The 24,847-nt window shown below is 36.9% G+C and overlaps 1 protein-coding gene across 8 annotated transcripts in view; it reads left to right on the forward strand.

Moving 5' to 3' along the window:
* Positions 1-23,585, forward strand: part of MAPK10 (mitogen-activated protein kinase 10) — a 606,385-nt gene extending 582,800 nt beyond the window's left edge. For 7 of the 8 annotated variants that reach the window (XM_082726660.1, XM_082726659.1, XM_082726663.1 and 4 more), the window contains 3 exons: positions 5,049-5,112; positions 6,842-6,919; positions 18,703-23,585. In XM_082726660.1, the coding sequence (XP_082582786.1) occupies positions 5,049-5,112; positions 6,842-6,919; positions 18,703-18,845 (285 nt within the window). In that variant the 3' untranslated portion in view covers positions 18,846-23,585. Of the gene's footprint in view, positions 1-5,048; positions 5,113-6,841; positions 6,920-18,697 lie in introns of all 8 variants that reach the window. The other variant, XM_082726665.1, reaches the window with a different exon arrangement.
* Positions 23,586-24,847: the final 1,262 nt, after the last annotated feature.

The raw sequence follows: 24,847 nt of genomic DNA on the forward strand, positions 1-24,847 counted from the left end.
GGAACATGATTACTTTAAATATAGATGCATTATCCCTTATTTTAAGTTAATCTCTATTACCATTTGTTCTGAACTGTTCTTTAAATTGGGTTTTAATTTAAAAATTCCATTGTCAATTAGTGATATGACTTCAAGATATTTTTAAAGGAATTCTTTTGAATCTTTGTTTTCTGATCTAACAATTATTTAAAAGGGCATATATAAAAAGCCTAGCACATAGCATCTTCTCAGAGAAAAAAAAAGTGTCTTCTTCCCCTAATTAGATAGAGAACAGTGTTCTTGGTTTATTAAACTCTCAAAGATAGTTGGGAAAGCAGATTTGAGAGCATTATAACCGTCTTTGTGTGCATGTGAGTGCGTGCGTGTGTGCGTTCGTGTGTGTGTGTGTGTGTGTGTGTGTGTGTGAGACAATGTGTTCTGCAGTTCCTTTTTTGAAAATTTATATACAATATCCATATTGGTTTTGAAGACATTTCTTTTATATTGTTCCACTTTTTCTAGGTGCTATCTGATACTGAAGTCTTCCATCAAGGATCTGTCTGGATCTTTCTGGGTGTGGTGACAGTTTTGAGGTTTGAAAACCTTTATGGGGTTCAAAATCATGCTTTGTATTATGCCCTTCTGGTGCCTTAGAAGCCAAGATCTTCATTTGTTTCGTTTACAAGAAATAGAGAATCACTTCCTCTTTCTGAAACTCTCTGATCACTTGACTGCTATAGCATTGCAATGTTTTCATTATCCATGTATTTCTTTAAATGTTCCTTGTTTCCTTTCTTCTCCTTCTTCTGCTTCTCATCCTTCTTCTCCATCTTAGTTTACTTCCCTTCCTCTAGTCACCCTTTAAACCTTCGTGTCACAGGGGTCCATTTTGGACCTTTACTCTTCCTACCTGCATTCACTCTATGGGTGACCTCAGGCACTGTCATGATTTGCTGAAAGTCTCAAATCTATATATCTCTAGCCAACAGCATTCCTGTGATCTCAGATCATCTATTTAATTCTTAAATAAACATCTCTGCCCACATAGCACTTGGCTTATCTTTCTACCAATCTCATTTTCCTTTTAACATTCTCTGTTTCTTTAGATGGCTCCATAAACACCATCATTGTCCAGTTACTTGACTTAGAAATATGGGAATCATTCTTCTTTATCTAATGGTGTCCACATTAGATAAAAAATAAAATTCTACCAATTTGGATTGTTATCATTTATTAATTATTCTTAAATCTGTACTTTCTATCCATCTTTACCTTCCCTGCCCTGGTCAGACCTTTTATCTTCTAGATCATGCATTAGGTCTCTAACCCTTCTCTTTGGTTTCTGTGGTGTCTTTCTTCAGTCCAGCCATAGATTTGTTCATGCCATTCTCTTAAATTCTTCAGTGACTTCTCCTCCCCTTCAGGAAGAAGTCTTTGCTCCGTATCGTGGTACCCAAGAGCATCCTTGACATAGCCTTGGTCTGACCCATCTTCTCTAGGCACAGCTCTTATCTCTTGGCACTTCTGACCACATATGTTATATGTTGCTATCGTAGAATTGATTCCAGTTCTCTCTGCATGTGTGTGTACCTGTAGAAAGGAACGTGCATCTACTACCACCACTGCTAAGTTTTCTAGGTACTGTGCCCTTGGCCTGGAGTCATCTTTTTCTTCTTCTCCTTTCTTTTTGACAACATCTCACACATCCTTTGCTCATGAACTAGTACAGATGTAATCTACTTCAAGAAGCAAAAGGTTTTCCTGGCATTTTGTTAGGATTTCTCTCCTCTATTCCCATATATATATGCATATGTTTTTATCATATTGTGTATTAATTTTCTTTTTTATATAAGTCTTACCCCACTAAATTGTGAGCTTCTTGAGGTCAACAGCCATATTATTCAGTCTTGAAGTTTCAATTTCTAATATAGTCTGGCACACATTAGGTTCCAAGCCCTTAACTGAATGAATGAATATAATAAATGAATACGTTGATCCTAATAATTCATAGTGAATATATATCTGTTCATATGTTGTCTCATTTAATTGAAATGATTTGTGCATGTGTATGTAATAACATCAATATAAAACACATCTATATTAAGTTATTGTTTATGTAATTCATTGGAATTCATGGCTAAGCCTCTGCCTTCAGCTTAGGTCATGATCTCAGGGTCCTGAGATCAAGCCCCACATCAGGCTCTCTGCTCAGCAGGGAGCCTGCTTCCCCCCTCTCTCTCTGCCTGCTTCTCTGCCTATTTGTCATCTCTGTCTGTCAAATAAGTAAATAAAATCTTAAAAAAAAAAAAAACCGTGCAAGTCACAAGCTCTAATAACATTCCATATATTATCCTTAATTTCATTTTATCCTTAATTTTCTCACATCTCAAATTATTCTAATCTACTAAATTCTCCTAAAATATTCTCTGGAGCACTTCCTTTATCCCCACTCCTCATTTCTTTTTTATTTAGATTGTTACTTGGGCAAAGAGAATCCTTCCTGTTTAATAAGGAGAGAGGGAGGGAACAACCGAGCAACAAAACACCAGCTTCTCTTTAGAAGGAAGTATTATGGGCAATTGCATCTAATGATCGCTATCCAAGTGCATATATATGTATGTTTGAATAGGACATTACTTTCTTTAAATTATTGGTCGATTCCTCTTTTATGTTATTATGTGGAGGCATCTTTATGTGAATGTACCCTTCCACTGCAGGTGATTACATCCCTTCCTTAAAACAAAATAAAACAAAACAGAACTCTGAACATGTAGCTCTTGCAGGCAACCTATAAAGCAAGTATGTCTTACAGCCCTATTGGTATTTTGAAAGGAAAATTCTTGGGCTCAGTACTTTTTCTCTGTAGTTTGTTTGTGGCTAGATTCTATGACTTCATGCTTATGCATTACCAACAGCTGTAAGATGAAGATCCAAGGAAAGCCTCTCTCAAAATAGTTTTGTTGCAAAGAGAAAATGGCATTTATGCACTTTGGCAGAAACTGTACTCTGAGCCATGTTCAATTTTGAAACTTGAATGGAAAAATCCACCCCATGGAGAAGTAAACCACATAGGATCCCGAGCTGAGTCTATCGTTAGAATAAGAAAGAGGCACCAACAAGGCATAGAGCTCTGGGGACATCTGAGAGCTTATGCATGCTGTGTCTGGCAGGGGACTTCCACACGACAATACACATGTTCAAGAAGGCAAAGCAGGAAACATGCCCTTGGCAAAGTGTCTTTACATAACAGAATTTGGCTTTGTATTAGCCTACTTAGATGACAGTTTCACAAATTAAAACAAAACAAAACAAACAACAACAACAACAAAACCCACGTTTTTTAAATTGATTTACTCATTACATCATAATATTCCTTTAATTTGGGAATCCTTTATAGTTTGGATTAGAAGCTTCTGCCTTAGTCAGGTCCTAAAGACAGTGTCTCATCTCCCAGTCCCCTCCCTTTATGTAGTCAGTGTTTCTGTGTTCTCACTAGCGTCATGGGGTAGGGAGGGGTCTCATTTTGCTTAGTTCTTTCAGGAAAGACTACTCAGCCAGCCACGTGTGAATCACAGTAGCTGGTTTAAAGCCTTTTGCCTCAGCAGTAATTCCAGGTGTTAAAGGAATGTGTCTGGCCGCATCAGTAGTTATTTCTCAAAAAATTCAGTGTTGTGCTAAGTTGCCCCACCCCAACTGGGAAAAGTTTTCTGTTTTCATACCCAATTACCTCCGTAATATGTGAGGCTGCCCAGCACATCAGGGATAGAATGAATATGTTTGTCCTGATTCAGGTTACCAGAGGTTCTAAATGTAGTAAAGAAGGCGTACTTTAGTAGTAAGGTGCTGCTGATGGCCAACAACCTCCAACCGAAGGCAGGACCTATCTCTGAACGTCTTGTCCTAAGCCTTCCTATGATAGTCGTTTCTGAGGGATGCATGTCCTCAGAGGCCCAAGTCACTCTACTGAGTAATTCTTTTAGTTTCTTACAACAATTTTTGCTTTTGGAGTGTAAGACAGGATGAACTGTAGGGTGCCCTGTCCTGTGGCACCAGAAATTGGCAGCTCTTCTTTCATTCAATCCTTTGCTAGCCAGTGGAGCTCCTCAGCCCCTTCTCTATCTACTTTATGGTGATGTATTTTCCAAGAGATTATTTTTTTCTTTCCCGGTCACTTGGTCTTAAGTAGACCTACCTTAGGTCATCATGATAGATCTCCTCTATCAGATCTATTCCTCTTCATCAGGAAGAAGAAGTCAGGGAATCTATCTGAGACTCTCCTTCCTGGAAGGTACCTGGATTGGTGAAAAATCTCTACTTTTCTATCTCCGAACTCTTTATAGCAGAGGAATGCTGACTCCCTAAGTCAGACTGAAGGCCTTGTGATTTCATGTCTCCCAAGTGGCCTTCAGGGGTTTACGGTGATCCACTTCAGTAGACAACTGGCAGAGTCTTCAGTCTGAGGGGGAAAATACCATTTAAATATAAAATAATGGTATTTTATGATACTTCACCAAAAAAAAAAGGTAGATTATATCTAAATCTGTCTTTATACTAAGAACTTGTACTGTGGTCTGGTTGAGAGGAGTCAAAGACTCTTCTTCAGGAGGGTCCAAAAGTGGAACAAACCTTATTAGTGGGGAATAGTTTTGGTAGGGTTCTGTGGAACAAACCTTATTAGTGGGGAATAGTTTTGGTAGGGTTCTGTTATCGAGGAAGTAAATGGGGGAAATAGCATCTGAGTCTTTGTAAGCAAATACCTTGTTTGCTTTTTAAAGACTAGCTGTTAGTTGCTTAGACTTGGGTTTTGAATCAGGTTTGGGAGCTGAGCTCTCAGTTTGAATTCTGCTGCAGTAAATATAAGCATGTATTTGGTCAATAATATATATCAGCATATAAATGAACCCTTCATCAGTCTGTGGGGAAATTTTAACTTCTGCACTACTGCAATTACCCATAATTTATGTGATCATCCCCCAAATCAATGAATAGCAAGGGAGTCCCACATGCTGGAAGAGTTTGGTTATATTTGAGTCATCACACAAAGTTTATTGTTTGTTTTTATTCTGCAGCCTCCACCTCAGATTTATGACAAACAATTGGATGAAAGAGAACACACCATTGAAGAATGGAAAGGTGACTCTACCACTTAAATATACATTTTGCTTCGTTGACGCTCAGAAATTGTCTTTGGGGCATCTCCCTTTAAAGCAATTTAGTAACAGATTATTTCCTAATCACCATCCTTATACCAATTTGAAAGCTCTCAAAACTTTATCTGTCTTTTCATACTAATAACGATATTGCATTTACTCAAGAATGAAAGGAATTAATTACTAACACATTTGAAAATAGTACCAATTGTCAAAGTATTTGTCATGGTGAAGGGCAAGCTTCAATTCAAAATTTCAGAATGACACATTCCATGTTCATACATAAAATTATCACCTAAAATAAACAAAATTATGTCTAAGATAGCTTTAGACATTAGAAAATATAAGATAGTTAATATATAAGATAAGAGAGTTAATATATGAATTCATTTACTTCATTTATAGGACTTGAAAATTTAAATAGAAAAAAATATATATTTAAACGGTTTATTTATCCTTCAAAGTAAGAAAATAATGAATAAACACATTAGTTCATTTTTTTTTACCAGAATTCTCCCAAGCACATAACATGGTCAAGATTACATGCAGGATGAAATAAACAAGAAACTATGAAGAGTTGTTAAACTAATATAAATAACTACAGAGTAGAATAAATATGAAAAACTAAATGCAGATCATAACAAACCATTAGGTTAAAATGAGGAGGAACATAAATGGAATATCTGAAGAAAAGAAATATTTTAGCTGCTTTGAAGGAATTAATCACTATAAGTTGGGGAGGAAAATACCAGGGACATATGGGGAAAACAAAGGGTAGAAATGGTCAAAAAATTTTATAATGATAGCAAAGAGATTTCTCTAGTCAAGGGGTTCTGTTGGAGAATATGGAAAAATGAATATATTCTATTTGTATGTATTCACACAAATAGTGTACCAAAGTAAATTAAATTGCTAAATGATAGACAGAAAAGACTTGATTTGATCTAATAAGGACCAGAAGTTACTCTTAAGGGTTTGTGTGTAAGTAGCTACTAGGATATAAATATTACTTGAGGATGAACATGGACTAAATTGGAAACTGGAAAAACAAATGCTTGTAAAGACAATGATTATATAAGTTGCAACCTGTTGCCAAGCAAGAGTAAGTAGCCCTGAGTTTTAGTTAAAAGGGGAAAATTACAAGAAAGAAGATATACATGTTTAACTCTAGCAAAGAAAAAACTAGATATGGTTGCCAGTTTGGGAATAAATGCAATCGTTGTTATGACTTTGGGTTTAACCAAGTTTGGTTTTAGAAACCCAAGATTTGAGTCAAGCAAAAATGAAAAACGAAGAAAGAGTTGGAAAATTATTGGGAAGCAGTAGTTTAAAGTCAGGAGGGTGTATGTCTTAGGGAGTGAATATAGAAGAAATACGGAAGCTCAAAACTGAGCCATTAAATAAAGTTCTTAAGAGATAAAGTTAGATGGCACTAGAAATTCCCCCAAAGAATTCAGAACCAAGTAAAATGTGTATTCTTCACACATTTGTTTGGTCAAATGCTTTATTGAGCACTTAGTTTTGCTGGGTTCTGTGATATTAGAAGAGTAAAAGAATCCCAATTGATTTGCAATGTGATTTGCAATTGATTTGCATGTGATGTGGTTTACTCAGTCACATCAAAATGTTATTATTTCTCATCAACTAGTAAATTTACACTGCATATTAAAAAGAAATTTGTTTTTTATGACACTGATATTTGTTTCTTACAGAACTTATCTACAAAGAAGTAATGAATTCAGAAGAAAAGACTAAAAACGGTGTTGTAAAAGGACAACCGTCTCCTTCAGGTACTCACTCTCAGTGAATAACTGATAAAGCAGTACTTGCATTTTTTTTGTTTTGTTTTGTTTTTTTGGCCTTGAGGAGGAATCGCAGCCAATAACATTGCTAATAGAGCATGTGAACTAATATCTCATGATTATTTCTGTCCTGTGACTTTCCTTTTTTTTTTTTTTAAAGATTTTATTTATTTGTCAGGGACAGCGAGAGCACAAGCAGGGAGAGCAGCAGGCAGAGGGAGAAGCAGGCTCCCTGCTGAGCAAGGAGCCCACTGCAGTCTGGATACCAGGACCCTGGGATCATGACCTGAGCTGAAGGCAGATGCTTAACCCACTGAGTAGCCCATGAGTCCTCTCTAGTGATTTTCATTCCATTCCTTTTGATATTTAGTGTGGCATTCATTCTAATTCTGATTATGATGACTAGCACAAGAGTTCTTTCAGAATTATTTTAAGATAAGGTGTATCTTGAAGAAATGTTAACGTGAGCTTGTTAAAGGATAACTGCTTCTCATCAAAACACAGCCATCATATGCTCTACCACATCAGTGTAGAGGTCAGGAATCTCTCCAGCCAAAACCTCTTTCCTCAGTCACTCCAGTGTTGCAACTCTTCGCAAGGCTGATATGACAGTAGTTAAAGCATCTGCTAGTACGGGTTCTGATTAAAGTCAGCATGGAAAATCTCTCAGTTCGCCATCTACAGAATCAAACACACATTTGTATATAAATTGTACATATTTTGCTGATCCTAATAATGTGTTTTAAGATTACCTGAGATAATTTACTTACCACCAATGCTAATATATTTTTCCTAAGACCTATGTTCTAAATGTAAAAAAATATATATATAAAGAGTTTTAGAAAGTGTGATAGCTTATCTCTAGCTTTAAACTACACTCAACTCATGCTGGCAAGAATGTAAGACTGCAAATGATTAGTTGTTTAGAGGAAATTGGATTTGGTGCCCTACCTTTGATAAAAAAATTTTCCTCATGCCCTTTAAATTGTTCCAGGAAAAAAATGTAGGATGAATTAATCAATTCTTCATACTGATACTACTCTTTGAATAGCTGGTTTGCACCCAAATCACTATAATGCCCAAACAGATACAATTCAGTTATGACATGTTTTTCGCATTTGAATCAAGCCCAATTCTATTACAAGTCTTTCCGTCCCTCAAAGAAAGTGAAGGCAATCACTGGGGTTGTCTGCCCGCCCTGCTCATTCATTCCTCATCCAGATTTATACAGGTCTGTAGAAGTCATGCCAGACTTATCTGTATGCTCTGTCTTGCTGATTAGGGAGCCCAAAGACCAAATCTAACAGACTCAAGACACCACCTGCTAAGGCAGAAAGGCTCCTTGTTTTAAGAATTTCCATAATGACCAGAACATGTTTTTCTCTGATCATTAAGCAGTCAAAATACAAAAAAAAAAAAAAAAAAAAAAGTCAAAATACAAGATCCAGTGAAGGTGAAGTAGGAGCTCAGGTTAGGACTAGACCAATTTTTTTTGCAAGGTCTCTTCTATCTATTTTAATTCAAGGTATTATTTATTCATCTTCCTTCCTTTTTTCAGACAGCTTGGGATCATACCACCCACTTCAGGACATCCCAACTTCTGCTTGTTTCCTCTTTCTTTTTCCCTCAGCCCCAACCGGGTCTCCACAACAGTTCATCTGTGATGACATAAAATCCACAATTTTCTTTTCAGTACTTTCACAACACTTCCACAAAAATCCTATTCTCATGCCTCATTTTATGACAACCGTACAGTTCAGGGAAGGCAAAAAGAGACTGAGGATGGTACAAGTGAGATTAATTATTCATTAAAGGGATGGGATGTGTGGTCTGCCATGCAAAGAAACTTCTAAATATTGGTAAGGGAATGCAGTTTGATATAATCAAGGCATAAGTCTTTAATCATTAAAACCATAATTCTTATACAAAAAGAAAGTGAGTACATGTTGAAATTTCCTTTAACTCATCAATGAGGGAAATGGCCGGTTGGCAAAGGTAGTTTAATGAAGATATGAGTAATTAGGATTTATGTGGTCTGTGAGAAAAAGAGGATTACTGAAATAAGATCACCAAATTAAAACAAAAATCACAAATGTCCTACAGGACAATGAAACCTATCTTTGTGGTTATTTTTTCTATGAGGCAGAAAAAAATGATAGTTTATTAGTTTCTTATAGGTTTACATTGCTGTAAAACTTCTAATCAATTATGTATATTAAGTCAAACAAAGTTATGTTTCACAAAACAGTCAAATGGCCCTTAGGTGGGCATTTTACAAAAGGCTCAAGTGTGATATTTAAAGGCTGCATAGTAATTTTTCTTCTAATCCCACATGTTGGATATTCTGAATAGTATCTAAAAGTTAATCACATATACAACTGTGTCCTCTGAATAGGGGGCCAAAGTCTTGACCAAGTAAATCCTTAAGTTTGTAAGAAATACATTTAAGATGAATAAAACCAAAGACTAGTTTATATAACAGTTTGTTATTTCTGGAGGGGCTGGAAAATAAAGCCATTCTACTAAATTATTTAATGATAAATATAACCTAGTCTTAGATAATTAAAACATTGGGCCAGGGTGTATGAAATTGTTGCCAATTCAGATTCAATTTATTTAAAATCAAACACATCATTCCATTTAGATTCACCCCCACACACACACCCAGGAGTAAATTTTTCTTTCATTTTTCCCATTTATTAATGGCAGCTCTATTTTCTCAGCCTCCCAGTCTGAAACCCTGACTGACCTTTTACTCCATCTTTATATTATCTCTGACAGTCACTTTTTACATCCTAAAAATTCTGCTTGCTGGATGTCTCAATCTAATCACTACCAACCTTTTCCATTAACACCACTATGATTAAAGTTTTCCTGAAGTAATCTGTGTGACTTTAGTCTCTACCTAAGTTGATCTTTAAAGACTAGAAGTTGGAAATGCCACTGATAAGTGCACTCCAGTGGCTTTGCCTTGTGAACGGTTTAAGCCTACTAACCCTTTCCTGACACTGATGGCCCTCTTAATATATGCCCAGTTTTTCCACCTTTCACGTTACCCCTATTGTAGGTTCCTATATTACCAATATTTTACTTTATTGGACCCCTGCCTTTTAGAAAGCTGCGCCTTCTAAATTGTTCTCTTATCAAGTACTACCATTTCCCAAAATATTTTTCATATCTGTCCTAAAGGACTTTTCATATTTCTCAAAGAATGGGTCAAGTATCAAGTATGTGCATTGTTGTTATTGGTTTGGCACCTGCTCATGCTTCAGATAAAGGTTTGCTTTCAGATGGTTATTTGGTTATTTATTTATTCTGGAAAATGCATATTCCTAAATTTTTTGTGGTCTTGTTTATTGTGTTAATGATTAATATGCCACTGAAAATATGCCTCTTAGGACTTACATACAAGGGAGAAGCCTGAGCCATTTTTTTTTTTAACCATTATAACTACCCGTAACTGTCATGAAATATCTACCTTTTACATGAACCCTAAATTATAGTTGACTGGCTTACCCAATTTGTAGTTAAAATGATGTGGGTTCAATGTTTCACTACCTGACTTGAAAGGAGAATATTCATGGCTTAATTTCGAGAAATCATACATATACTATGTATCACATGATATAATGATGTATGATGTAATTGTATGCATCGTGTAGAAGCATAGGCCACCTTTATGCGGGGGCTGACTACTAACTCCTGAGAGCCAGTTGTTTATATCTCTCCCAACTCTAAGTTTTTTAATCTTGTTTTAGTAGCTTGGTATCCACCATGCAGGATTTAAGATATGGAAATTGGCTGACTCTACAAATCAGGGCAATTTTTTTCTCCCTGGAAAGCCAGGTATTGATTTTTTTATGGACACACCCCTGTGTGTGTGTGTGTGTGTGTGTGCACACACATGTACGCATGTGCATGCATGCACACATAGTATGGATATATGCAGTAGATGGTGCTGGAAAAAAAGCAATTACTAAGAAAATTTGAAAAGTCAGCTTTTTTGCATTCTTCATTGTATTCAACTTTCTTCATTACTGTTTGCATATCATATTTTATTTTGTAAAGAGCTAGGATGAAGTGATATTACAACATAGACTTCCTTATTATTAAGTCATGGCAACACTAGGAACCTGACAGCAAGAGAATAAGTTAAAGCAGTTTCCAGTGACAAATTGTTCTAATACCCAAATTCATGTTTTAGTGATACCTTTAAAATATAAATAGGAAGTTAAGTGTGCATTTGAAGAACAATATATAGGCTTGAAATTTATTGATGGAATTGTTGTATATCAATAAGAAATAAATCTAAACTTCAGATATGTTTCTAAATAAATAATTGTACTCCCCTCTGCTATCTGATTTCACTTGCATAGTGATTTATTTCCGAGAATAACATGGCTGCTTGCTTTCTGAATTGATTTGTAAAGACTGCTAAGGGAAAAGTAGTCCAAGTATAGAAATTAATTTTCTTCTAAAGCATTTGTTATAAAATATTAGAGCTAGAACAAATATAGGAGTTCATCTAATCCAAAATTTCTTAGCCTGTTCACTACCCCTGTTCCACCCAAGAAGTAAGCCTCCCATAAATAACAATGACTCACCAAAATAAGATGCTTAGCATCAGGATGGGTAGAGATTTTTCAGAGTCTCTAAATGGCAGATACAATTTTCTAGGTGACTTTAATAGACAACACCACCCCACACCACCATGACTCACCATATTCCATACGCTATGGCAGTGTGCTGTTAAAAATCAGAGTCAATGATCTAGTCCAGTAATTACTATTTTTTATTTAAAAATCTTAGCCCCAAACAAGTTGAGAGTCAAGATGATGCGTAAAAAGAAGGGAATATATCTCAGTGATTTTTTAAAACTTTAATATTTCTTCTATTGCTCTGTGTGTACTTTTTGTATGTGAATGGGTCAGGAAAATAATTTTCTTTTAAAAAGCTGAACATTTTGGGACGCCTGGGTAGTTGACCTGGTTAAGCATCTGCTTTCAGCCTGGGTCATGATCCTGGGGTCCTGCGATCAGGTCCTGCCTTGGTCTCCCTCATCAGTGGGGAAACTGCTTCACTTTCTGTCACTCCCCTGCCTGTGCTCTGTCCCTCTCTCTTTTTCTCTCACTCTTTCTCTCTGGCAAATAAATAAATAAAATCTTTAAAAAAAATACAGAACATTTTCCCTGAAATAATGAATATCTTTTGGCTACACATAGAAATATGTATAGAAATATGTTTAGAAAATTTCATTAGCATAATGTCTTTTCACGAAAGCTTTTTTTTTTTTTGGTCACATAGAGTTGAAAGTAAGCTACTGTTCCTCATTTGCAACCCTATTACTATTTTCAGTTACTTTTTTTTTTTTAAAGATTTTATTTATTTATTTGACAGAGAGAAACCACAAGTACACTGAGAGGCAGGCAGAGAGAGAGAGAGAGAAGGAAGCAGGCTCCCTGCCGAGCAGAGAGCCCGATGCGGGACTCGATCCCAGGACCCTGAGGTCATGACCTGAGCCGAAGGCAGCGGCTTAACCCACTGAGCCACCCAGGCGCCAGTTACTTTTAATAACATTTTAAGTGACAAAAATTTTAATGCTTTATTAATGGCAAATTTTTAAAAATGCATTTCTCTACTGGTCTCTGAAAAAAATATATAGAAGGAAGGTGTATTTATCACTGCTAGGGTATCCTGGGTAAGTTGACATTATAATCAAATTCAAGTCAGTTCCATTAATTTAAGGGATTTTCATAAACTGTTTGGCAGTAAATTAGCAATTTGAAGCCAAGGTCCATGTCTTGATTCTTCTATTTGTGCTTGGTTTTATGGTTTACGAAGTTTATTACCCACATAAAAAGAGACCTGAAATGACCATCCAACAAAGCCAGAGTGACTGCAGTCAAGAGGGTATTTGTTATAGTGGAATGGAAGAAGTCATATAGAAGCAAAGTTTTTTATGCAATAGTGAGGGACTGATTGATGTTTTACAGCCTTCTTTTTTAAAGGACTGATCAATGGCATTTGCTAATTTCTATGGTGTAATTATTCTTATTGTGACCAATTTCAAGCTGCTGCTGTGACACCAATGAAGGCAGAGTTGGAAAGAGATGCTGGTGCTCGTACTTGGCTCCCAGAAGCCACTGAATTCAGCTCTAGCACACTGCTGGCAGTACATGTGATCGCCATCGCAGCACTTCACAGAGAGGACCCACTCTCATACAACAGGCAGTTGTAATGGGAATTTTATAGGGGAAACATTAGAAGAAAAGATCTTTCTTAATGAATCTGTGCTATAAAAATTAGGAACAACAGTCTTTTTGAAACCATAGAAATACAGCTGATAAAGATTCTGAACTTTGAATAATTGAATACTAACTGTAATTTGCTTTCAACATTGATACAATAAAGGCAGGACCATTCCTTATAGAAGATAGCCAGCTGGTGAACAAAGGGAGAAGAAAGACAATGCTAACAAAATTATTTCCTTCAGCCAAAAATAGGTTAGCAGTTTCACTAGTTTTCATAGAAGGGAGAAACTTGCTTTCCCTCACAAAACCTATCTAGAGGAGTACACACAAAAGAGACTCAGTGCTTTGTTAAACTGGTTACTTATCCTGTGCTGGACAGTAGAGATTGAGGAAGAGAGGAGAAATGGTGACGTGTGATGAAAGAAGTAAGAAGCAGCAAGGGAAACAAATATGAGGTAATCATGTAGTGAAACTCTGTGTAATAATGAGATGACTTACGTGGCATAACATGTGTTTCACAAGTGTGTCGACAATATGCTGCTTATTAAAATAGCTGCAGTGGGAGTGCTGTGCAGTTTATAAGCATAATCTGCAGCATGATACCTTCCATAGGAAGAGTTTATTAAGCACTACTTTCAGTTTTGCTGCCTTCATTCAGTATTATTTATAGATATAAATTTGTTTTTCTGGGGAAATGTCATCAATGTTCTTGGTATCAGTTTTCTAGATGCCACTGTTGTAGGTTTCTGCTTATTTGTAAAAATCAAATTGTGTTCTTAGAAGAGAGCCTTGTCTCAGCTAGTTTCTATCTCACTCTTGAGTCAATATTCAACTTTAACTGTGACAATCATATCGTGTCCACATAACCAACTTCAGCCAGAAAAGGAGAAAAACCTTAGCTCAAGGGAAGACCAGCACTATTATGTAGAGATACTTTTAAATAGTTTTTGATTTGTATTATGCCAGAACTTTACTTTAAAACTTCAAACTGATGATTTTGTCACAATTTAAATAAAGCACGCTAACTAAAATCTTCCTTGTTAACATGAGCAGTTTAATTATGACACTCTGAATCAGATGTATATGTTGTCATTTGATCCATTTGGTCTCCGATCCATTGACACTGAGATTTCCTATTTATTCAGTCACTTGTAATTCTGTATATTAGCAATGATGGAGCACGGGATGTGGTACATACATGAATTTTGGAACACTGAAAAAATTTAAATTAAATTAAGAAAATTCTATTTAAAATGACATCAAAAAGAATAAAATACAAACAAATTTAACAAAAAAAAGTGCAAACCCTCTACTCTGAAAACTACAGAACATTGTTGAAAGAAATTAGACCTAAATAATGAAAAGACATTCCATCCATTCACTGATTAGATTTAATGTTGTTATGATGACAATACTCTCCAAATTGATCTACAGATTGAACACAATATCCATCAGTCACAGCTGCCTTTTTCTTTGCTGAAATTGACAGTCTGTTCTTAAAATTCACATGGAAATACAGGGGATACAGAATAGCCAAAACAATATTGAAAAAAAACTCCACAAATTTAGAGGATTCACACTTCCTGATTTCAAAATCTACCACAAAGCTGCAATGCTTACAACAGTGTGTTATTTGCCTATACGTATACATATAAAATAAAATTGAGAGTCCCTTATATTTATGGTCTATTGATTTGTTGCAAGGATTTCAAGACAGCCCCATGCAAAGAATTGTCTTTCAATGAATGGTACTAGGACATCTAGATATTCACATGCAAAAGAATGAAGATGAACTCCTACTTCATTTGGTACATAAGAATGGATTAAAAATGGATCATAGAGTGAAGTGTAAAAGCTAAAATTTTAAAACTCTTACAAGAAAACATAGGAGTAAATTTTCATGATCTTGACTTAGGAAATGATTTCTTAGATATGACACTAAATGCACAATGGCAAAAGGAAAAAAATAGGTAAATTCAACTTCATCAAAATTAAAAATATGTGTGCTTCAAGACACCATCAAGAAAGTGAAAAGACAATCCATAGGATAGGAGGAAAACATTTGAAAATCTTGTGTAATAAGAAACTTGTGTCCTGAATACATAAAGAACTCTTGCAATTCAATAATAAGAATAAAATAACACAATTAAAAATGGCAATAGGATCTGAATTGACATTTTTGCAATGGCCAAAAAGCACATGAAAAGATACCCAACATCATTAGCCATTAGGCAAATACAAATAAAACCACAATGAAATACCATTTACCATACTCGAGGATGGCCACAATGAAAGAGATGATGAGGAGTTCCAGAGAGGGTAAGAGAAAACTGGTGGGAATGTAAACCGGTGTAGTCACTTTATTCCTCAAATGTTAAACTGTGATCTGCCGACTCCACTCTTTAGGTATTTAACCAAGAGAAAGAAAAACTTGTACATGAAAGTTCATAACAACATTATTCATAAAAGCCAAAAATAAGAACATCTTAAATGTCTGTCAAATGCCCATCAACTAGTAAATAGGTAAACAAAAGGGGGATACCCAATACAGTGGAACATTATTCAGGACTAAAAAGGGATAAAGTATTGCTACATGCTACAGCATGAATGAACCTTGTAAACAATGTGCTATGTGAAAGAAGCCAGTCAGAAAAGATCATGTACAATTCCGTTTATAAAGTAAGTCCAGAACAGGCAGCTTTATAGACAAAGTGCGTTAGTCGTTGTCTATGGCTGGTGGATAAGTAAGAAATAGAGTGCTGTTGGGGTGATGAAAATCTCACAAAATTGATTGTGATAATGGTTGCACAACTTTGTGAATATCCTAAAAGTGAATGAATTATACAAATTAAATTTGTGAATTACATCTCAATAAAGCGGTTACAAAAAGATATATAGGCAATATTTCATATTTTAAATAAAAACTAAATCTAAATGATAGTATCATAATTTTATTTTTTAATTTTTTAAAAGATTTTATTTATTTGAGAGAGAGAGGATGAGAGAGAGAGCACAAGAGTGGGTAGGGTCAGAGGGAGAAGCAGATGCCCCGCTGAGCAGAGAGCCTGACCTGGGACTTGATCCAGGGACTCCAGGATCATGACCTGAGCTGAAGGCAGTTGCTTAATCAACTGAGCCACCTAGGCATCCCAGTATCATAATATTAAAGATTTTATTTATTTATTTGACATAGAGAGAGATCACAAGTAGGCAGAGAGGCAGGCAGAGAGAGAGGGGAAACAGGTTTCCTGCTGAGCAGAGAGAGTGATGCAGGGCTTGATCCCAGGACCCTGAGATCATGACCTGAGCCAAAGGCAGAGGCTTTAACCCACTGAGCCACCCAGATGCCCCTCATTTTTTTTTTAAAGATTTTATGCCAGTATCATAATTTTAAAGTCATACATAGTATGGGGATATGTCATCCAAGAGATGCATGGATGTATGAGCAAAACCATCGCATTCTGTCAGCCCACAATTGTTTGAGACTTGTGTCTAGTTTTAATCTCTACCCTTTAATAAGGATGTGGAAAATTGAAGATTCTGAGCAGCCAATCATAGTGATGCTAAATTATTACTGACCAAAATTTATGAAAACATATAGGATTTTGGTATCAATATAATTTAATCCAAATTATGGAATGAAGGACAGACCTGGACACTTGGACTATGTAAGGAAGTCAAAGTTTGTCTCCCAGTATATGAAATTTACTAGTATATGTCAGGAAAAGAAATGAACTAGCTTTGCACCATATCTATAAAGGATACAATTAGGTAAAGTTGGAATAAATTGAAGCCAGGGAACCTTTACATTATACATTATTCTGATAATAAGACTATTTACAGGAAGATGATAACAAGAGCTTTCATAGTCTAGAGACATTTAAGATTAGGAGATATTCATACTTTTTAGTTTAAAGAACTACATACTTTAGCTTAAGGAACATAAAAAATGCATAAGTTTTTTGTATATAAAATAACAGGATACAAAATAATATATACTAAATGACCACAATTAGAAAAACTTCATAGTAAAAACACTAGAGAGACATATACCCAAAGTTTAGTAGTTATTATTTATTTGAGGATCAGTGCCAATTGTCTTTTTTTATTCTTTCAGATTCCCCATAATTTATATAAATATGTTTATAATTAACAAATAAAAGTTTAAAATACTTATGAAATACATGTGATTTTCCTTAGCTTATGTGTATGGGTCCTCTCCACATTTTGTCACATTTTCATCACATTTTTTCCATAGGGAAGAGATGTCTACCCAAAGAGCAAAGAAACTATTTTAACCTCTCCACTTCATAGATCTTTATAATGCCTCTGGCTTATCTGTCCTTTGTAGTTCTCAAAGACATAACTCAACAAGTATTACTGAGTGATTACCCTGAGCAAGTTTCTTCTCAGAGTTTCAAAATCTTTATATTCCCACAGAGCACATAAATAAAATAGTTTATCATATTAATTTGATAATTCAAAACTTTTGTTTGTGGATTACCAGGTAAGCAACCCTACTAGAAAGTAAACACACAATCAAAAAGTGTGCTCTAGTGTGGAGCCTACTTAAAAAAAAAGTGCTCTGGCTTCTTCTTCTATTATTATTATTATTATTATTATTATTGTTATTATTATTGTTATTATTTGGTATTTGGTTTATGGTAACTTTCACTGAAAGTCCTACTTAGCTTTTCTGTATGGATTTTAAGTTTGATATCACATTAATGACTATAATAATATTTACTTAATATACCTTAATTTCTCAAGAGCTGTAGTCTCCAAGTAATTGTGATTTCTGCTCAGCCCATATTTTTGGAATAAGACTCTTACATGTGTTGTTTTATAAAGCCCTGCACTAAAACATCCAGGTTCATATTGTTACATTAAAGGGTCTTGCTTGGGGTGCCTGGGTGGCTCAGAAGGTTAAAGCCTTTGCCTTCAGCTCAGGTCAACATCTTGGGGTCCTGGGACCAAACCCCACATCCGGCTCTCTGCTCAGCGGGGAGTCTGCTTTCTGCCCCCCTCTGCCTGCCTCTCTGCCTACTTGTGATCTCTCTCTGTCAAATAAATAAATAAAATCTTAAAAAAAAAAAAAGGTTTTGCTCACCTTCCTTCTCAATAGGACAGTGGTCTTCCCAACCTTTGACTAGACAGTGTCTGGGCGCTTTTAAAAAATGCAAATGCTTTGGCCTCACTCAGGCTAATTATATGACAATATTGGAGGTGGGAGGGGTGACAGGGTTTTTTATTTTTTGTTTGCCTGCCTTTGTTTTCTTTTAAGAGCATTACAGGTGGTTTGAAAAGGTAGAATAACTTGTGACTAGGGACTCTGCCTTGTTATATTTTGATTTTCACGATCTAACATAGTGCCCTGGATTAGTTGTTCTTAAAAGGCTTGTTGAATGAATGATGGACTAAACATCACCCCTTGTATTTGCCCAGGCCTGCGTCTTGAGTCACATGAAGTTGGGTTGCGTTCCAGATTTAGTCATGTTGGTCTTCATTTTCTTAGCACAGGTGCAGCAGTGAACAGCAGTGAGAGTCTCCCTCCATCTTCGTCCGTCAATGACATCTCCTCCATGTCCACCGACCAGACCCTGGCATCTGACACTGACAGCAGCCTGGAAGCTTCAGCAGGACCCCTGGGTTGTTGCAGGTGACTAGCCGCCTGCCTGCGAAACCCAGCGTTCTTCAGGAGATGATGTGATGGAAGACACACGCGCGCGCGCACACACACACACACATACACGCAGACACGCACGCACACCCGCAAACGCAGACACACAACTCTAAGAAAATGGCAAGGGAGAGAATCCGATCCTAAAATTGATACCAATCTTTCAGCCTGCTTCTTCTCCGGAGTTCTGTATTGCAGCTAAGCTAAATGTCTATTTAACTTCTAGTTGCTCTTGCTTTGGTCTTCCTCCAATGATGCTTACTACAGAAAGCAACTCAAACACAATTAGAAAAGCCTTTTCCATAAAGTGTAATTTTAATGGCTGCAAAACCAGCAACCTGTAACTGCCCTTTCAAATGGCATGACAAGGTGTGCAGTGGCCCCATCCAGCATGTGTGTGTCTCTATCTTGCATCTACCTGCTCCTTTTGGCCTAGTCAGATGGATGTAGATACAGATCCGCATGTGTCTGTATTCATACAGCACTACTCACTTAGAGACGCTACTGTCAGTGTCCTCAGGGCTCTACCAAGATGTCATGCACTGGGGTACCATATGGTCCATTTCATGTGATCTATTACTCTGCCATAAACCCATCTGTAATATATTGCCAGTATATAAGCTATTTAGTTTGTTAATTGATTAAGCTGTATGTCTTATAAGAAAAATGTAAAGGGGGGAAATATGGGGGGAGTGAGCTCTCTTGGACTCTTGAAGATGTAGCTTCCAAATTTGAACTGATTAAATGGCACCTGTATACCAATTTGTAGAAAGAACATATGTGATGCTTATGTACAGTGTGGGGGCGGGAGGGAATGACAGTTTCCAGGTACTGAACGGTTTGGCCTTTAGAAGGAAGGTGGGAAGAAAAGCTGACAGTCTTTGCTCTGACAGCGAGCAGGTAGGAGAGACTCGATGATTGCACTGTGGTGAGGAAGACCTCGAGGAGATTATTACCCAGACACTAGGAGACACCGACATCCATGTTTTAGACAGTAGACCCAATTTGTCATCTACAATTTATGTGTCACAACTGGAAAGGGCATGGCAGGTGGAGAGGCAGGGTTACAGAGTCCATATCTAATGGTAAAAAAAATCCCTCCCTGGAACAGAGTGGAGTTGCCTTTGGATGATGTCCTTAACAGGAAATGAACCTGACTATTTTCCGACTGTGGGTTGTGTTTTCCATAAGTGTGCTACTTCCCAGGTTTATACCCTACACGGTTTTAAGAAATGTTAGTTTCCTCTTCTGGAATAAATATATATATATATATACATATATATTAATTTCTTAAGAACAAACAAACCCAAAACAAAGGGGTGATCCTCAGGTCAGCATTGGAAAACATTTCCACAGACATTACTATTCCTCAGGGGTTTCCCTGACTCCTTACTATGGCTGATGTTTCATGTTTATTTATTTTCATAAATTCAGACAATTCAAGAAGGGCTGATCATCTGAGTTTTGTACTGCAGTTGATGTGACAGCAATAACTCTCCCCATAAGTTACTGCTGCTAAATAGCTTTAGCAATATGAGTCTGTCTCAAAAGCCATGAAGCATTTGTGTCAATGTTTTAGCGGAATCACCTGAATTTAGTTCAAATCAAATGAAAGTGCTCTCCTGAGCACTTGAGAAGGCACTGTGAAACATCTTGGTTATATACAAGGCAATCCCAGGGAGACTTCTCAGCAATAATAGGGGCCGGGGGGAGGCTTCCCTTATTCACTTCGGTGAAGTGCCCATCACAGCTCTTTGCACTCTGACCATTTTGGTGCTTGCCGACGTGGTGGTGGTACTTCACCTGAAGAAGACGTGAAACGCATGAAACGGAAGGTTGGTGAGAGAGCTATGACTGGCGAATGGAATCCCTTCAAAAATAGGGCAAACAAGAATGCTGTGTTCTGAAAACTGCCTTAAATACAACAACAGGGAAGCTTTGTCTCTTTCAAGCAATAGAGCCAACCCCCACCATCACCATGTGAGCAACGCTGCTGTTTATGAGATTGCTTCACAGTAGGATGCATGACAAGAGGTCATTTGTTTAAAATGGGGAGAAAAAAACCACATTAGCTTGTGCAGCTTGTCCCCTGGAATGAAAGTGGCCCAGCTTCTTTCTCTTGCTGCCAATCTTTTGGGTTAATATTGCAGATGACCTGATTTTTAAAGTACCTCTGCATTCACATGGGCTCTCTCTCTCTCTCTCTCCTCTGTCACACTTCCCGTCCTCCACTTCTTAAAAGTTCTCGGATTCCCTCATGCTTTACCTCCTTTCTCTGTATTTTTCTCTTGCTATGACTGTGTTCTCTCTACGCCTGACTTTCTAGCACATGGGATTAAGTGCAGGGAACAGGCAACTGTTTGAAAGAAAGTAAGTCGCAAAGGTAATTTCATCAGCCACAAAATGATATTAAAAGCCAGAAGGAACCCTCCAGCCAGCATCTTAGAAGTGCTTGACAGCTAGACTATCTTTCATGGGTGCAGAAGTGGTGATTTCTTTTCACTCAGATTAAGCCAAACATGAACCAGGCAATGCTCCCCTGCTATGCCCACCTTCCCTAAATTCTGCTAGTCTCTCCTCTGATCTCTCCTGCTGTATGGCCCTTGGGTGCCAGTTACCTTTAGCCACATCACCCTTACGGCCAAGAAAAAATGGAATAAATCCTTCAGATTGAAATCTCATGTACAAAGGAAGAGTTTGGCTTCTTGCCTACTTATAGGATTAATGGTACTAGGTTATTAAAGCAAATAGGTTAGACATTAGACATTAGACAAACAGAGAGGATCATCATTTCAAAAGCTCACCAGCCCTTCACCATCTTGGGTCCACTTTATTACAATATAGATTTTCAGGAGGTGATTCTGTTATTATCAAATTCTCAGAATGTATTAGGTTCTACAGTGAGCCTTTTCTTTAAAAAATAAGTATTTCCTATAGGGTCACCTGTTAATTCCAAAGGACTTTCTTGCTTTTCAGACTTGGAAGTGTCAAGTCACCTGGAACTATATTCCTGGGAGAAGGAAGGTCCTGCCTGTGGTTGGGGTTCATTTGGGAATGTGAGGTTGACAGTCTGAGAGGCCTAACCTTGGCTCCCTTCTATAGGGCTGATGGTTTCGCAGTGATCCTTAATGATATGTTCTGTAGTATTTTGTAGGAGAGATGATTGTGTGCCCATATGCATGAAGGAATTAAATTGTTGGGAGAGCTTAGCAAAACCACCACCACTTTGATGTGTCGATTTGTTTTTTGGTCAGTGTGTTCATTTTTAAAAAGAGATGCATTGGCCTTATGACCAAATTTCTTCGTGTGGAATAAGAACTGCTACTAATCTTGCATCTTCAAGAATCTGATGACTGAGCTTTGTAGGAATGTATACTTGAGGTGGACCCGGGCCTGGCTGATTCCCTCCAACGGGAGAAAGCTATTGAATTGAAGGCCAAGGCAACAATTTTTGTTCAATCTGCTACCATGATAAGAAAATATTACTTAAGGATACTGATAGTAGCTGACTGGTAGATCAAGAAATAGGCCTTGACAAAGGGAATCAGTGGAAGAGATGAGATGAGACTCCATCAGTCCTTTTATGACCTGCCAGGGGAAAAATGAGCAAAACTGACTTTACATTTTAAATAGTCATCGCAAAGTCTAAGTTCTACAAAATCTACTTCTTTTAATTCTCTTTAACAAATGACAATTGAAATCCTAAAAACATTATGCTCCATAAAGAATGTTGTCAGCCTGCTTTGCTGAAGAATTTGTCTTCTACAGCTCAGAGAAAGGAGTGATACTGTCCCAGCAATCTTTGATCCCATTCACTTTGGGTCTGAAGAGGGACCCCACTCCCTACCCACAAGCTCCCCCCAACATTTTAATTGTGAGTCCTACATTTTCTACAGATGAAATTAAACCAAGCAGGGATACTGCTTTCTGTAAAAACAAACAAACAAGTTGCAATGTAAATAATTATATTAGTCATTTTTCATGTGACTAAAATATAAGATTTTGTTACTTGTTTTGGCACTTAGACAGTTCTTTGTCTGAAATGGTTCACTCTGACCCATTTCCTTGGTCGGTCAAGTTGAAATGGAAGGCCTCTGTTTGTATGTGGACTCCTGTGTATCTAACTTATGATTATGTGGGACCAATGGCCAGTATATTCTAATGAACACAAATCTCCCAACCCTTGTCTAGCATTAAACTGTTCACCTTGCCATGTTTATCTTGCAACAAGACCTAACTTGCACATGCCTGTTATTCTGCATGATTGGACTCAAAGACTATTACCAATGATAAGAATTGTCCTGTGTCAGTGTTTATAAAATGGACTTAAAGCACACCCACATTCATATACACCTCACCCTTATAGTTCTAAGTCAACCCTGGAAGGCAAAACCATGCATGCCCAGTTTCCTTGCAAGGTCTGAGTGGTGAGAAGTGAAAGTCAGCCTGATGGATCAAATGCAATCTCAGTGATGTTTAATAAGGCTTTGAAATTATTTAAATCATATCTGTGTTCCTTCGCATTCTCTTTTTCCTTTCTGTTTTTTCCCTTTATTTTCAAAATGTCGGTGGAACAAGAGGGTGAGTGGGGGAGACCTTTGGATTTTTTGGACTCTTTGTAGGTGGATGCTGACTCAATACATTGTGATTTCTGTTTCTTATGAATTATTAAAAACCAGAGCGAATCTGCTTCCCTCAACATAAAACCAAATGCAAATCCAGACTTTGTTGGAGTTTGCCTATTGACAATGGTTATTGTGCTGCTCGTTGTCTCGGGTTTCATGTCCTGACAGGAACTCTGAAGCATATCACATGATTTCATAGTATGGTTTGATTATACCAGGGAATAAATAAGAAACAAGGAATGACCTACCTTCTCACTATGGGTTAAGAGTGTGTAATATGCATGTGACCAGAAGCCTGTGTTGTCATTTAAGACCCATTTCTCCTAAAAATGACCTCCATTTCTGTCTGCAGATAGTAGTTGTATATATGCAATCTGGTAAGTTTCTTTTAAGGTATGTATAAAATCAGTGAAGGGGGAAATAATTTTCTGTAAGGATTAGATGAGTAGAACAGGACTAAATATCTTTAGGTTAATCTATCAGAATTCTTTTTTTTATATTACATTTTTTTAATTATTATGTTCAGTTAGCCACCATATAGTAGATCATTAGTTTTTGATGTAGTGTTCAACGATTCATTAGTTGCTTCTAACACCCGGTGCTCATCACCACCTGTCCCTCCTTAATATCAGAATTCCTAATCAGTTTAATTATTACCCAAGAGAGAAAGTAAGCAGGTTTTTTGTCCATATGGCAGGCAACCTTAATATCTTAAACTCCCTGGTGAATTAAAAAAAAACAATTAGATTTTGTGGCTTGATAAGGAAGTCACTGAACCTGTGTTAATTTAGCTGGAAGTATCTGGAAGTGTCAAGGAATGGCCTTTCTGTTTCTGTAAATAAAACATTTTATTTAACTGGCTCACTATTCTAATCACTAGTGATTCTAAAATCACTATTAGAAGATAAACTTATATATTCTTTTGAGTTAACACAATTTATCCTTTTACTTATAAGAAAAATAGAAGCCAAATGCCTTTTGCATCTATGGCATAGTTTCTGTTCCATTTTTAAACCACAACTCTTAACTCTTTTTTTTTTTTTTAAAGATTTTATTTATTTATTTGACAGAGAGAGATCACAAGTAGGCAGAGAGGCAGGCAGAGAGAGAGAGGAGGAAGCAGGCTCCCCGCCAAGCAGAGAGCCCAATGTGGGGCTCGATCCCAGTGTCCTGGGATCATGACCTAAGCCAAAGACAGAGGCCTTAACCCACTGAGCCACCCAGACACCCCAACTCTTTACTCTTTTAGTAAAGTAAGTTTTAAAATGGCCACATATAGGTATGAAAAGAACTCCAATCTTAAGAAGGGAAATTGCATTCCACTGAATTGCTCTTGGAGAGAAAGGGTCAGAAAGAAATA

The sequence above is a fragment of the Mustela nivalis genome (assembly GCF_964662115.1).
Source record: "Mustela nivalis genome assembly, chromosome: 4".
NCBI classification, from domain to species: domain Eukaryota; kingdom Metazoa; phylum Chordata; class Mammalia; order Carnivora; family Mustelidae; genus Mustela; species Mustela nivalis.